Here is a 16,146-nt window from a genome sequence, read left to right on the forward strand (position 1 = left end):
AGGGCATGACGCCCTTCACAATTACAGACGCCCCGAGTTACGCAAACCCGACTTGCGCAAATCCGCAGTTACGGAAAAAGTTCCGTAAGCTAGAGATAGGAGGGGGTTTTGGTTTTGGTGGGTTTTTTTTGGCATAATGGTCAGGTATATGTTTCCAACTCATGCAAAATTCAAGTGTTGCAAGGCGTATCGGAGCCGACGCTTGCGTAAGTCGCGGAGGGTCTGTACAAATCTTGGGCTAAGAGAACCTGGTTCCTGAATTGTACCTTGAGCCTGCTGCTGCCCCGGGGCCAGAGTAGATCCTGCTGCTGGGCTCGAGGTGTCAGCCACCGCCGTCCCCCCACCTCCCAGCAGGACTCTTTCCCTAGAACAATCCCTGGCTCTAACGAACAAATGGTTTGGCTCCCCAGGGGTTCATTATAGCGAGGGTGTACGTGTACGGTATCAACTTACTGCCTACATGTGGGTTTCTGTGATGCGTTAGCCAGCGGCATGTGCTTTTGAGCACCCAAACAGGCTCGAATTCACCAAGCAACTAGGCAGGGAAGGCCGGAGCGCTGTTGTGTTACCATATCCTGCATCACCCTCTCCTGCCCCTTTAAGGGCACATAGCTCCCACTTCTAGTGCCGTCTTCCCTCAGTCCCCCACTGGAGTCATGGAATTGAGGGTGCTGACTGAGCACCTCACAGGATTGGGCCCCTTCCAGCAAATCCTAGAGATCTCACGCTTTTTGGGGCAGGGACGGGCATTTCGTTCTGTGTCTGTGTGACACCAGGCACCGTGGGGGCTTGTTCAGGACGGAGCCCCCTAAGTGACACTGTAATACGAACAGTAAATCAACCCTGACAACCCTGGTCAATTTCAGGCCTCAGCCTGGGACAAGAGCTCTGTGCTGCTCCCCATACAGACCGACCCTCTGCCACTTCTCTTCTGCTTCACAAGCTGTCGCATTAGCCAAGTCCATCAGCTGTTCCCCCGGAGAACAAGGTGGAGAAGCAAACACCTGCATTCTTCTAAGTGCCTAAAAGGTTTTTAATTACGGACTAATTTATTCACTGGGGCTGAGGGGAGTGCCAAGAATGCTGTTTAATCATTGCACATTCATTTTTACTCTGATCTGCTTATTGAATCCTGATGTACCGAAGGGGCACATGCTAATTACTCTCTCAACTGTTGCCAAATGCTAGAAATGACAGAGGACTAGAGAGGAGAAGGGGAGCTGGGGGGGAAGAGTTGCACAGAGTTTTGACTATCTTCAGGGAGAGTTTAAATTGGACAGCACAGAGGAGGCATCATTGCAATGGGATCTCGCACTGTGTGTGTCTGTATTAATTTAGAGCTGAACTGGGATCAGACCAAGGCCTTGTCAACACTAGGAACATTTTGTTGCTTTCATTGTACCGGGCGATTTAAAGTGATACAACCCCAGCTAGTATGGATACAGTTACCAGTAGAAAGGAGCATAGACTGGAGAGTCGTGCAGGCTTGGGGAGCTAACAAATATTGCCGATTTAAGTACAGTAGAACCTCAGAGTTATAAACCCCAAAGTTACAAACCCACCAGTCAACCACACCCCGCATCTGGTATTGAAAGGATACAATCAGGCAACAGCAGAGACCCAAAAAAAGAAAATACAGTACAGCATTGTGCTAAACGTGAACTGCTAAAAATATGAAAGGAAAGCAGCATTTTTCCCCTCTGCCTAGTAATGTTTCAATGCTGTATTAAGTCAATGTATAGTTGTAAACTTTGGAAAGAACAACCATCCCGTTTTGTTCCGAGTTACAAAGGAGGTAACGAGTATCAGAGGGATAGCCGTGTTAGTCTGGATCTGTAAAAGCAGCAAAGAATCCTGTGGCACCTTATAGACTAACAGACGTTTTGGAGCATGAGCTTTTGTGGGTGAATACCCACTTCCTCAGATGCATGTGAGGAAGTGGGTATTCACCCACGAAAGCTCATGCTCCAAAACGTCTGTTAGTCTATAAGGTGCCACAGGATTCTTTGCTGCTTTTAAAGGAGGTAACCTTTGTTCCGAGGTGTTCATAACCCTGAGGTTATACTGTACAGGCATTCTGGTATAACAGAGTCCACACTATGCTTTTACTGGTGTAGCTAAATCTGTTTAAAAAAATAAAAATAAAAAAATCATCACTCCCCTCATTCCTATTAATTTCTTGTATTGTCAAAGTGCCTTGAAGCCTGAGCCACGGACCAGGACCCCACGGTGCTGCCTGCTGTAAAAACACAGAACAAAGGGCCAGTTCTGGCCAGTTTCTAAGTGTCAATCCTCTTTTCCACCCATGTCCCTAGCTAAGAAGGCGGCTGCTCTCAAAACTCAGTTAAGCTTTGCTGTTACCCCAGCTTTGCAGCAGCACTAGCCAAAGGAAGCCTGGCCTTATGGTTGAGACCTTAGCTTAGAATTTAAGAGACGTGGATTCTGTTCCCAGCACTGCCACGGACTCCCTGCCGGAGACTCAGAAAGTCGCCTTGTCTCTGTGGATCTCAGTTTCCCCATTTGCGAAAGAGGGATGAATAATAGCTCATGTCGGCCTTGTTTGTTTCAATTCAACTCTTTAGAGGATTGGAGCAGTCTCACTACATGTACGTACAGCACCTAGTGCAATGGGACCGTGGCTACAACTGCCACTACATGGCACTAACCTGAACTTAGAGTGGGTTTCTTCCAGGTACTGGTTCACCACCCGCAGATGGCCGTTTTCCCCCTCGAACATCTTATTGGCCGCCGCGTGCTGCAGGATCTTGGCAATGGAGCCCAGGTTGCGCCGGTGCTCCGGGTGCAGGGCCACGCCGGCAGAGATATCAACGATATCGAAGCCGTCCGGAGCCACCACAGCTGGGTTCATGAAACGGTAATAGAGCAGGTTCCCGACAATCTAAAGAGCAGGTAGCAGAGAAAGGGAAATACTACTACTAATGATGCCTTGCTCTTCTTGGGCTCTAGTCTTGTCTGGATGCTGCCTAAATGTTTGTTCCAGGCTATAACACATTGGTAGTTTCCTGTACAGCTTTACAGTATGGGGCCTATGAAACACAATTCAGGAGTTCTGATTGCAACCCACAAGGGGCAGCAGTGCACACACTCTAGCCAGTTCATTACATTAGGATTATCCCTGTTACACAGATGGGGAAATGGAAGCACAGAGCAGGTATGTGACTTGCCCAGGGCCACAGGGTATAACTGGAATCCAGACCCCTTAGGCCACACTGCCCCTCTGATGGAATACCAGGGGAGGGCAGGACAGCTATCCAATGCCTCTCTAGTCTTGATGTTTAGAGGCAGCCAGCTACAGAGACCTTGCTGCTGTCACCTTGCCCAGCTATCTACCTCCTCTACGCACCTTGCAGATATCCTCCTCGCCGGCGGCTGGAAATTTCTCAGCCAGGGACGTCTTTAGGACTTTGGCCACGTAACGCATTCCGTAGCTAAGAGAAATCAGAGAAGAGGCTCATCACGTGGGCAGAGGTCAACCAGCGGCTTAGATTCACATGTGCTAAGGCCAGAGCCCATTAATGATCATCTAGTCTGGCCCCCTACACAACCTCTCCCAATGGTTCCTGAATCCAGCCCAGGACAGCAGATCTGTGGGAAATCTATCCAGTCTTGAGCCGCTGGGGGAAATCCAACGCATCCCTAGCCCAGTTGTTCTAATGGCCAATTACCCTCCCCATTAAAAATCTGCCCCAAAGCGCGTTGGTGTCTTTGGTCTGTGTTTGTGCAGCACCTAGCACCGTGGGGTCCTGGGCCATGACTGGGGTGCCCCGGCACTGCAACAAACACAGAGACTTGGTATAAGTGATGTCTCCACTGCCAACAAAGCCCCAAGCCAGGCCCGGCTCTCCCTGTGCCAGACCTTGCCTAAGCTCTTTGGGGACATCTTCCTGCACGTCAGGCCAGCCTGTGGTGCCATACGCCACCTGGCGAGCCTCTCAGAGAGCTCTCAAAGCCCTCTGCTGTCTCTTAGGTCATCTCCATGGCACCACCCTCCTGCGTATGGAGGTGCAGAGTATTACCCAAAGTATTATCTCCATTTTACAAATTGGGGGGAGGGGGAAAACCGAGGCATGATTTGCCCAAGGTCGGGCAAGGAGGAAGCCCAGGTCTCTCCAACTCCCAGTCCCACATTTGAACGTCTAGATCTCACTCCTTCTCTGAAGGAATGCACCCCTCCATTACTGGGATGTGAACTGCAGAAAGGAGAGTCGCACTCCAGGAAAGGCAAATGAGTCAGAACAGACCCACACCCCACTTCTGCATCAGCAAGACGACACCTGCAGCAGGAGATGCCTCCCACAAGGCTCGCTAGATACGTTCTTCCTTGAAAGCACCTTTGGCATTAATTAATTAAACTAGCACAAAGAGTCCTGCCTGACCCCTTTCCTCTCCAGGTCTGAGTGCTCCATGGAGGAAGGTCGGGACTGTCATCCCTGCTTTACACATGGGGAAACTGAGGCACGGAGCAGCGACATGACTCACTCCAGGTCATATAGTAAGTCAGCGGCTGTGAGTAAAACTCTAGCTCCCAGCCTAGTACTCTCTCCAGTAGGCCACGCTGCCTCATGGCTGTAACAGACAGGGCCCAGGGCTACCTACGGAATTTTGTCCACAGAAGAGGTGATAGCAGAGAGGAACTTGTCCGTCACTGCCAGGAGGTTGCGGATGGAGATGTCCAGCCGACGCTGAACCTCGGGGTGGCTCAGGGCCTGCTCGGGGCTAACGTCATATGGGAACTTGCTGTGGACAGAAGAAAGACACCCTTAAGCGTCAGCACAGGGCAAGCCAATGTGGCCTCTGTGGCGAGGCTGGGCCTGGGCCAGGCCTGACCTCTTTTGTCCGCTCTGAGACTCCAGCTGGTTGATCCAGGCCTTGTAGATGTCCTCGGGGTTGGTGCGGATGCTGAGGGTTTTGTCCTGCAGAACCTCCTGCACGGGGCTGCCCAAGATCTGGCGCAAGGCGTTCTGCCCGCGGGCGTTCCGGTAAAAGCTCACCACCAGCCGGATCACGGTGGGGTTCCCCGTTAGGATGTCACGGAGCTGGTCGACTTTAGACCTGGACAGGGGGGCGGTGAGAAAGGACAAAACTCTGATCTGGGCTCCAAGGTGCAGCCAGCACAAATAGCCACTGAAGACAAGCAGCGCAGTTACTGTGCCTTAGGAATCTGCCAAGCTGTGGAATCAGCTGGCCACCTGGTACCACTGCCTACCTCCTGTGTGTATAGATTAGTCCAAGGGGGGTGTCCATGCCCCTCAGAGAATTTGGTGCTCAGACTCTAAAGGCCTGGCTGCACTAAACCCAGAGGTGTGACTGCAGCATGTGTAGACAAGTCCACAGCTAACTTGGCCAGCAGAGCAGCAAAGCCACGGCCTCACGGGTTCGCTGCCTGAGCGCACGCCCGAGGTCTTGGGCCAGCTCGTGCAGCCGTTCTGCCGCAGCTTTGCTGCTGTCGATGCCCTGCCACGGAGATTAAAGCCAGCTCGGGTCTGTCTACACATGGTGCAATTTCACACCTGATTGCAGGCAAGCCATCCCCTAAGGGGGATGGGCACCAAAACGTAGTCAATACAAAACCTAGCCTGCGTCCTTGCACTGACAGCTAGGGAGCGTTCTGTCAACTCCTAAGCATCCACGTGTCTCAGAGGGTTCTAGGAATACCAGAGGCATCCAACCAAGACGGTTTCATCTGGATGCAGGGAAGAGACAGACTGCCAGCTCCTTAAGACAGACAGGCATTCAAGCCCTGGTCTTGGCCTCCCGAGCCGATGGTATGTGCCCGAAGCACTTACCTGATCTCCTCCTGCAGGGCGGTTTTGAAGAGCTGAAGGAGCAGATAGGCCTCTCTGGGGTTGGATGCGTAGTTGTAGAGCGTGAAGACCACCGATTCCATGAACTTGGTCGACTTGTTCTGGGGCATCTGGAAAATCAGCTTAGCCAGGTACACAGGGTGGGTCTGCAGACAAAGGAGAGGCGTTAAAGAGGAGAGCTACCCTGGGGTCTGAGGGCTGGAACAGTCGGCGTGGTCTGGTGAATATAGCCCTGGACAGGGAGTCAGGAGACCTGGGTTCTCCTTGCAGCTCTGCTGGGCGACCTCGGGCAAGTCACTTCCCCTCTCTGTGCCCTCCCATCCTTTGTTTTGCTTGATTAGGCAAAGCTCTTTGGAACAGGGACTGTCTCTTGCTCCGTTCACATGCAGGCCTGGAACAATAGGGCCCTGATCGGTTATGGCCTCTAGGCACTACCGTAACACTAGATAACAAATTAACGCCCATCGCAAGAAAACTAATGAGCAGATCCCAGCGTCGCAGCCCCCTGGGGTGCACACACACATCCCTGCGCCTGGCTGGGGCAGGTGACACAGCATCTTGTGACGGTAGCTCAGCGGTGGTGCTTCCTTTTAAGGAGGGAGCTGGTCCAGACAGAGAAAGGAGCCCCCAGGGGAGAGGAAGGAGCTGGGGAGGGAGTCTGTGCAGAGAGTGGGGCCAGAAGGAACTGTTGGATTAAGAGCCCCCAGTGCCAGCAGTGCCCAGGTCCCTGCAATGGCAGGGAACTGATTCGGCGAACCACCAACCGCTCCTGCATCAGCGAAAAGAGGACACTTGCAGCAGCTGCTGCCTCTGCTGGCTGTGGCTTTAGGAAAGGCCAAGGCAGCAGAATCCAGGGTTTCCATTTGATCTGATGCCGACCTGTTGGTAACCCCATGCCTGAAGACGGGGTTGTGCGCGGACTCCCTGAGCCCACATGCAGTCCCTCCAGGGAAACTGAGGCAGGTGACCAGATGGGTGAGGTGGGAGGGGAAGCAGACTGTTCCCACCCCCCCAGTAACAAAGTGGCCTCCCCAAACCCAGCTCACCTGCAGCAGGTAGAAGAGGTGCTGATAGGCCTCCAGCTTCTGGCGCTTCTCCTTGCTCAGCGACTTTAGCCCCTTCTGCTTGTCGATGGCCATCAGGTTCGACAGCTGCTCTTTGTTCTTTCTCGTCAGCTTCTTGCAGTGGGAAACCACCTCCTGTCATGGGGCAGGCGAGCAGATAAGGGGGAGGGTAGCAGGAGCACCTAGGTGATTTAGGAGCATCCACCCCATTGACATAGTTGAGACCGAGTGACTTGGGAGCACAGGTCTCATTGGATTTGCAATGGGAATTGTGCTCCTAAATCCTCTGGGAAATTTCTACCCCTTTAGGCCTTAGGAGTCACGCAGTTTTGCCATTTACACACCACAGAGAAATTCACCCCTCATAAAACCACACCCACCAGCTCCATATGCATGGCTGAGGCCTGGCTCGCTCTACATTCAGTTGGCAGGCTCCCTGTTCCCCAACAGGCCTCGTGTAAATCAGCAAGGTGCTGCCGACCTCAACAGCAGGCAGCGTGACAAGGTGCATAGCGCCAGATCTCCACCTGACGGGAGAACTGGAAAGCTGGGTGCCCTTGGTCGATTACAGAGCAGAAATACAGGTTCAGTTGCCCTGAACTGAGATAAGCATGAAGGGACAAACTCAGTTCTGGGATAAGCAGGCATAGCTCCATGCCGACACCAGAGCTGTATATGGGAGGAGGTTTTCCAGAGGCACATAAAGAGGAGCCTAGGGGATTTAGGAACCCCCATTTTAGTCCAGTCCAGGGGAGCGACTCCAGAATCACATTGGTGTAACAGAGAGCAGAGCCTGGCCCCTGAATGGGAAAGTAGGATTAGTGGAGAAAAAGCCATGTGAGAGCTGAGCTCCCCTTGCTGCTCCATGACCCCCAGACCTGCAGCGTGATCCTGTTCTTAACCAGAAGCCCGATCTTGATGTCCATAAGGTTGAGGTCGCTCTCCAGCTGCTGGTTGGAGCGGATCCTCTTCACCACCTCCTCCCGCAGCTTCAGCAGCTCTGACTCCTCCCAGAAGTCGTGCTGGCTCTGCTCCAGCAGGTGGACAAAATGCCGGACGATGCTCAGTGGTGGGTCCCTGGCGTGGACTGGCAGGGGACAGAGGGAAATCTCCCTTGAACGTGGTTAAATAGCTACCGAGGGCTTGTCACGTTCAGGGCCAGCATAAAGAGACCTTAAAAAGTGGGTGCAAATGGGAACCAAGAATGCCCCCTGCACCGGGGCCTCCGCAGCTGGCATGGAGCTAGTGCAAGGGCTCTGTGCCTGCTCTCAGCATAGGCATGGATCGGAGGTGAAGCCAGAGCATGGTGCTATGTGGCTATTTGTTCACTCCAAGCTCCCTTAGGAAACACAGCCTGAAGTTAGAGCAGCCCGGAGGCTGCTCTATTTTACACCAGGGGCTGGCATGGTCTCTGCACAGCACCAGACTACAGGGACTGCAAAGGGGGCTTCAGCCCATACCTGAAGTGTAGGAATGGTAATGAGAAGGCAACATCCTTGCAATTAATTAAAGCCACATCTGTATTTAAAAAACAAAAACACACACTAGACAGACAGACACTTACCCAACATCCTGTAATCCCCACGGGCCTTGTTAGCTCTCACAAAAGCCTGGATTTTAATTACAGCATTAATCTGCCAAGACAAACAAAGAGGAAGAGGGATGTTTCCTAAAGCATCCCTATAGCAGGCAGCAAATGTAAAAAGAGAGAAATACACACACACACACACACACACACACACACACACACACACCAGCCATGCAATTAGCAAACTGATTAGCTGGGGTGTCAGGCAGAGGGCGCATACTCACTGGGATCCTTCTAGACAGTGAACTCCTAGCCAGATACCTGGGAAAATGGTCCGAGCATGGGGCAGGGAGTCAGGACTCCTGGGTTCTATTCCTAGATGTGAGGTTGTGTGCTTTGAGCAATTCACTGACCCACCCTCTGCCTCAATTTCCCCTTCATTTGTGAAGTGGATTATTCTCTTCCTGGATCACAGGGCATTTGCAAGGGTTTATATGTTTGCAGAGTGCTTAGGGTAAAATTTCCAAAAGCATTTAAGTCAACAGGACTTAGGAGCCACAGTCACTTAGATGCTTTTGAAAATTTTACCCTGGGTCTTACCAGCTGTTGCTTTCTTCAGGAGTCGCTACATTTGGCAACAGGCTAAATGAACTCCAGACACTCAGCTTCTCGATTTTTGCAGGCAACAGACTTCCCTACCCCACACCCCTTTACCCCAAACTTTCAAAAGGGATTAGCGACCTTGGGTGCCACACCTGAGAGGTTTTAAAGGGGTTTGATTTGCAGAAGGAGAGTGCTCGGTGTGATGTTTACACACACAGAAGTTAGATTAAAAACCTAAATCCTTTAGCTAGGAGGTTGCACTGTCACAACTTTATTTCTTAGAATTCAGAACGATAAACACACAAGAACCCAAAAACAGAGAGAGAGAAAACAGACTGCTCCCTAAGGCAGCGAAGCACCACTCACCCCACCTTGCTTTAAACTGGTTCTTTACCAGCTCTTCTGATCAAACATTTACTCAAGAACCCCCTAGTCTGCAAGTAGGGCCTGGAATGAAGAAACCACACAACTAAACACACACATACAGCTCGCAATTCCGACACCATTCTCAAAACAATGCACTCAGTCCTGTCTGAAAAAATCAGCCTTCTTGAGGTGGCTCTCATCTGGCACCCAAGATCACTAGGCACTGACAAATCAGGTCCAAAGGTCCACAACAAGTCCCCGCCCCTTCCTCTTCATCAGGTCCCTTTCCTGCAGATTTGTACATTTCAGATGCATACTTACATAGAAATCTTGCAACCTAGGGGCAAATTCGAGCCCCTGACCTAGAAACACAAAGCTCCTCCCTCATCCCCAAGTACCAACCTGGAACGCCACATTGTTATTTTGCTGATTCACTTTAAGAGGGCTCTTCTTTGCTCCAGCACAAGATACAAGAGGATCTGAGTGTGTCCCTCAGGCAGAGGAAAAAGAGGGTCTAACGACTCTCAGAGTATGTTTACACTTCGAGGTGGGGATGTAACACACTCCTGCCAGCTCTCAGCAAACTCGCTTGCTAAAAATAGCACGTAGCCACAGTAGTATGGGCGAGGCATCCCGAGCACATACCTAGCATCTCTGATAGGCGCTCGCTCGGGATGGCTGGCCCGCCCACCGCCGCCGCGGTCTATTTTTAAGCGCACATTAGCTCAAGTACGTCTCCTTGAGCTGGGGGATCACCCCCCTCTCTCCCACTTCAGGGGTGGGCGTACCCTCAGCCCATTTGCAAGAGGCTCTTTTCATAGCCTCTGGGGTTATATTTTCACTTGCGCTCACGGATCAGCCACTCACGTTCTTCCTGAAGTAGCGCAGTCGTTCCCGGTACCTTTTACGAGCTCGCCACATCCTCACGTATGCCTGGATCTGAGAGGAGGGAACAGAAGAGAAGACACGGATTTGGCCATTTTAACTGGACACAGGAAGCCTTGGAGGGTCTTCTCCAAGACAACTATTTGATCCATTTCACTAAGGCTCCCTTATTCCATCTACACAGCACTGGGGGGTACTGGGCTCCCATGGGTGTCTTTTCTGATCACAGATAATGCCAAGATTCTTGGCAATTGTAGCACTCTCTGCAAGAATTTTGGGTGTCACCCACCTGGGGTCAACATCCAGTTTGGGAAGCTATGTCCTGCCTCCCTAAGTCTCCCCCTGCAACTAAATGCAGTGACTTAGGACAGAAGTGAAGAATGTATTCTTGTTGCTGTGAAACAGCTGCTACATTCCACCCCAGAGGTGGCTGCACCTCCACAGGGATTCCCATATCTAGATGGGGAAAATAGCCGCAAATAGGATGTTGTTGCTACTAGAAAACAGAGGAGCAGGGCGTGGTTGGAGGGGGTGGGATTACAGAAGCAGACAAGGCTTCAGTACCTTTATCACAGCATCTCTGGTTTTCTGCAAGTACTGTAATCTTTGCAGGTAATCTCTGCGCTGTCTGTATCCTCTCCAGCATGACTGGATACCCCAAGAGAAATAAATCAATCACACACACGAATCAAGTACAGCATGACATTTCTGAGTGATCCAAGGCACCAGCTTCCAGCGTGGGAAGGCCTGGTCCGTGCCCACAGGAGGAAATCCTCACACCTCTGCCAGCCGCTGGCAGCACAAACTTTCCTAGGGAGAGCACAGAATACTCTCAATAACCCCTACTCCTCAGCTCACCCTGCCTCGGTTAGTCTTCAACAGAGCCTATGAAACCAGGGCTGGCACCCCTTCCAAAAACCCAAGCTGCAAGCCCCCAAAGAGAGAGGGAGCGGCGGCTATGGAAAAAATACAGGCTTTAATTGTGGCCACTGCATTGCTGATTCTGCTTGTACGTTCCACCCTTCCCCCTCCCCTGGGTGTGTCTTCTCAGGTGGCAAGCTCTTTGGAGGCAGGGCCTGGTTAGCACCCTGTACAGCACCTAGCGCACAGGTCCCCCGTTCTTGTCCGGTCCCGAGGCCCTACCATAATAGACAGGATGAATAATAAAAGGTGTTCTCTTCTCTGTAAATAGGGGGTAATACAGGAAGTGGTCAGGATGCCTGTACAACACCCTGAAGACCCAGCGCTATATAAATGTCGTCGTGCCCATCAGCGTGTGATCGGCTCGGCAGTCTGGCAGCGCTCCTCACTTGAATTTTGATAACAGCTGGTAACTGCTCCTGCAACAGATGTCTGCGGGCCACGAATTCCTGGCGGACAAGGTAGCCCCTCATGCGGGCCTGCAGCCTCACGACGAATCCTGCGTTGGATTCCCAGAGGCGTTCCCGATCGTGGGCCGCAGTCACTCCTGTGATCGTCGACTGCAGAGATAGTAGACACAGATCAGTTCAGGAAGGACTTTGTATGCGTCAGATGCACGTACACCATCCACCAATGAGAAGGGAACACCCCCAGCGGGGTCAGCAGCTAGGGTTGAACCCAGGCCATCTGGACCTGAAAAGCACAATCCACTACTGTTTTGAGCTGAAGGACCAGATCCAATCAGCTCAGAGGTAGGGACAGACTCATAAGCTTCTTACTCAGTTCAGCCAATAGAGGGAGACAGAACTACACTTTGCCAGTGCGTTACATCCAAAAGTACATACAGACCCTCCCCGACTTATGCAAAATTCAAGTTTTGCATAAGTCACGTTTGCGTAACCCGGGGGCGTCTGAATGCTAGCAGGATTCAGTGACAGGATTGGATAATCCTACAGCTGGAAAGTGCATAAAAATATCCCTCGGCTTTTGGAAGCACTAGAAACCCTCATGCTTCAGGGCATGAGAATCTCTAACAGGGTCAGGAGGAAACATCTCCCTAGGGCAGATTATCTTGTAACAGCGGGATTCTTGCACCTTTCTCTGAAGCAGCTGGCATCGCTGCTGGAGATAGGTCACTGGGCTAGATGGACCCCAGGTCTCATCCAGTCTGGCAACTCCCATGAGCTGGATGTTTAAGAGCTGGGATTGTTGCTTCCAGTGGTATGACCCAATCTCTCTTGCAAGCCTCTGGACAGAACAAGAGGGCTGGAGAACTAATGGCTTTGTTAGTAACATCTCTGAAACACTCTGACATGTCCCAGTGGAATAACGGGCTAGAACCATGGATGCAGCCAAAGCATTTACCACATAGCGCGTTAGCCTGGACGCCTCGCGTATCAACATCCAGGGCCCAGTAGCTGCAAGCCAGACTCTTCAGCACTCCTCCAGCCACAAGGGCTTTGATCACGGCCCCTAGCGACTGCCCCTCACCTGGATTTCCTCCCGGCTGAGGTGGGTGGAGTTAAGGACACAGTCATGCGGCCGCTCCCAGCTGCCTTCGAAGTTCTGCAGGCTGAAGTAATACACGCTGCCATCTTTCAGCTGGTGTCTGACCCAGTTGTGGTTGGCGTTTCCTGAGCGTTGCCGTTGGGACAGAATTCGCGGAAGGAGAGCGTTAATAGAGACACACACACACACACACACAAACACACACACGGCAAGAGGACAGGCAACCATAGGGTTAAACCAATCCAGCAGCAAAATGGATTTCAGTGGCCTCCGATCAGGTTTTGAAACCAAGGCTCAGCTGGTGGAACATTTAGGGAGCTCTCTATAGCCCTGTCCCCAGATTCAGAGTTCGGCTTTCAACTCCCTGCACTCCCCACATACATCCAGAGCAAGAGCCTTCTCCCTCGCATCTGATGCCCTTCCTATAGCAACTATCTGCTAGCCTCTTCTCTCGTTTTGACACCTGGCTTGTCCTATTTCTCCCCTCGCCGTCACCCATCCTCCTCCTCCATGAACAGCTTGATACCAACATACCATCTAACTTCTGTCTTCCTGTCCCGGCTGTGTGACTGCACCACACAACCTCTCTGCTAGCTTCCTCTGCACCACACACACAGGTTTGTAGCTTATGGCTCTGCACGACCGATGCCCATGGTCTCTCATCGCCTCTAAATATAGCGCTTATGCAGCCCTTCCATCAACGTAGGATCTGAGCACAGCTGTGTCTAGTGCATTTGTCCTACAGGAGCGGAGGTGCAGAGAGACTTGCCCAGAACTGGTGGCAAAGCTGGTCTCCCAAATCCCAGGCCAGGGCCCCAACCACTAGGCCATCCCCCTCGTTCAGCCTTCCCTGGTGGACGTCCCCACAACTGGTTATACTGGGTCAGCCCAATGATCCAGCTAGCCCAGGATCCTGTGTCCGACAGCAGCTGGTACCAGAGCTTCAGGGGGAGCCTACAAACCAGGGCAGCTAGCAAGACCACCCAGTCTTCCCCTCTTGGCTTGTGGCAGTGAGAGCTTTAGGGTCGGCCACATCTTTCCTGTGGGGTGCGTGGAAATGGGGGGTTACTAATCGAGATTGCGGTAGCCCCTCGGGGTCCCAGTCATGGACCAGGGCCTGCGGCGCTAGGTGCTGTACGGACACAGAATGCTCCCTGCCCCAAAGAGCTCTGGATGTTGGAGACTAACCAATGCTACTAGCTGGCGATTCAGCCACGCCCCCACCGTTTTCAAGGTCAGAGGAGTCCGGGGCCTTTTACCTGCTTGTCTCTTGGCAGCCAGGAGGGCGGCAAGCTGTGCCTGGTAGGCCCCTGCACATTCTGCCACGATGCCGCGCAGGGAGACGTCCGGGTTACGCAGCACGCGCGCCGTCTGAGCCGGCTTTCCTTCTTTTATGGCCTGGTTGATGGCAGCAATGCCGAGAGCCACTGTGGGAAGAGACAGGGAAGGAAGAGGTTAGAAAAGGAAGAGGGTCCATTCATCCACACACCCCCAGCGAGCCCAGCGTGGTCCAGGCCTGAGTGGAAGGAAGTGACCACGGACAGTGGCCTCCAAGCTTCCAAACAGCCGAGTTCCTGCTCCATCAGCAGCCCAGTTCACCTTCGCACCAGCCATTCCCAGCGAAGTAGTTAGCAGCCGATTGCCTGAAGCTTTGGAGAAGGGGATTACGCTTTACATCCCCGGGGAATGTGGATTCCAGATGGTACAGAGTACAGGTTCCTAGGGGCTGCTCAAAGTCAGATTGCAATTGGAGGATCGGGGAGAAGCCGGACGTCTCGGAGGGATCGCCACTGGCACAGCATTCAGCAGTGTTCACTGCTGCGGCTTATGGGTCAGCATCCCAGCACTCCCGAGCCCAGCTCATCTCGCAGGGCCTACCCTGATCCCTGGGGCCGGCACCTTGAGATCCCAGAGAAGAGTATCTCCGCAAGCCCTGGAGAGGCAGGGAGGGGTGGACAGATAAGCACCACCGTGCTAGAGAGTCTCTCCCCATCCTGCATTTCTTGGCACGCAGGGGAATAATGGAAGAGGGGCCGGACTGCAGCTCCAGCTTGAACCTGCTCCAACGTTCGCTTCCCGAGCCCTTACGTCTCCTGGCTGCCTCGGTGTCCTGATTGGCCTTGGAAACCCCTTGCTGATCTCCTCCCACCAGAGCTGCTCCATCATCTCCAGTCACCTAGGAAACGGGAGGCAAAAAAGTGATGAGCTGGGGAAGTCTTTACAGAACACACCAGATGGCGGTGTTTCCATCACGGAGATGCAGCCACCTCTGGGGAAGGGGCGGCTGGCAAAAACAGCATTTAACGGAGTGGGAGGAATTTGGCTTAAAGGCCCCAGGACTCTTCTGGAAAATGCAACGGGACCTTTTGGAACCAAGTGGAGCAAGACGCAGGCAAGAGTCTGGAAAGAAAAAAAGGCAGAAATTCCCCATGTTGCATGGTGGCTTTGGGCTTCTAACCCAGGACAAAAAGGCCACTGCCAGGAGTGTGAATCCTTAATCCAGCCTTGGAATGACAGTTCTCCTTCATCCCTCATGTCTATCAAGCTGAATCGTTCTCTGCCACACGCTGGTTTTAATGTGTCCCAAGCAACAGACTTTCCACCCCTTCCCCAGCCAGCTGCTCTAGGCGGCGCAACGCCAATGGTCCCTACCTGGGCTTTCTGCTTAGCGCGGCGGTCAGCACATCGTGGTAACGCCTCGCTCCTGGGAGCGTCACGGCAGAGAACCTGGCAGAGGGCAGCAGCAGAGCAGTGAGCGTCTTCTCTGGGTCGTCCTGCGCCAGCGCCTCGTTGATCAGTCTGATGGCGAGGATCTCTGTGCCAGGAAGAACAAAGACAGCCGGTGATTCAGAGCCCAATACAGCTCACGGAGCCCAACACTCAGGTATAAAAGCCCCTTACTGTCCGTTTTCGTCTTGCAACCGCCAAGTTGGCGCTGTTCACAACAGGCCTGGATGTCGTTCCAGCTCAGGAACGCAACCCCAGCTTTCCCAGACCGGCGCTTCAGTTTCAACAAGTCGTCAAAATAGCTGAAAGGGGAAAGACAGAGCCAGTGCTTAGCACAGGACTGAAAGGTCCAGCATCCAAGGGTCTGAAAAACGCTGTCAGAAAATGTCAAAACACCCCGCCGCAGGAGGCAGTCTCTTGGTTTCCAAAATGGAGAAACTGAGGCACAGAGCATGAAGGTCACGAGTTGACCAATAACATAGCTCAGACTGGAACCCAGCAGTTCCGATTCTTAGTCCCGGCTTTGGCCACCCAGACTACCACCCCTCCTGCCACAGGCAGGAATAGAACCCAGGAGTCCTGACTTCCATACACAAATTCACCGCTAAACTTTCTTAACATAAGACCACATTGTGGTGGCTCCTGCAGGCTGCTGGGGAGATCTGCAGTCAGCCCCAGATGACATCTGGTAACAGAACCAAATTACGGACAGAGTTTA

The 16,146-nt window shown here is 52.6% G+C and overlaps 1 protein-coding gene across 1 annotated transcript in view; it reads right to left on the minus strand.

Annotated features, from left to right (window-relative positions):
* IQGAP3 (IQ motif containing GTPase activating protein 3) overlaps positions 1–16,146 on the minus strand; it is a 44,543-nt gene that overhangs the window by 13,738 nt on the left and 14,659 nt on the right. Inside the window, 17 exon segments of the mRNA XM_030542320.1 lie at positions 2,667–2,899; positions 3,365–3,449; positions 4,618–4,758; positions 4,849–5,073; positions 5,808–5,971; positions 6,872–7,024; positions 7,768–7,976; positions 8,454–8,523; positions 10,254–10,325; positions 10,836–10,919; positions 11,582–11,752; positions 12,684–12,826; positions 13,961–14,128; positions 14,790–14,877; positions 15,354–15,370; positions 15,373–15,516; positions 15,603–15,730. Of these exon segments, the coding sequence (XP_030398180.1) occupies positions 2,667–2,899; positions 3,365–3,449; positions 4,618–4,758; positions 4,849–5,073; positions 5,808–5,971; positions 6,872–7,024; positions 7,768–7,976; positions 8,454–8,523; positions 10,254–10,325; positions 10,836–10,919; positions 11,582–11,752; positions 12,684–12,826; positions 13,961–14,128; positions 14,790–14,877; positions 15,354–15,370; positions 15,373–15,516; positions 15,603–15,730 (2,295 nt within the window).

The sequence above is a fragment of the Gopherus evgoodei genome, chromosome 24, assembly GCF_007399415.2.
Source record: "Gopherus evgoodei ecotype Sinaloan lineage chromosome 24, rGopEvg1_v1.p, whole genome shotgun sequence".
Classification (NCBI taxonomy): Eukaryota; Metazoa; Chordata; order Testudines; family Testudinidae; genus Gopherus; species Gopherus evgoodei.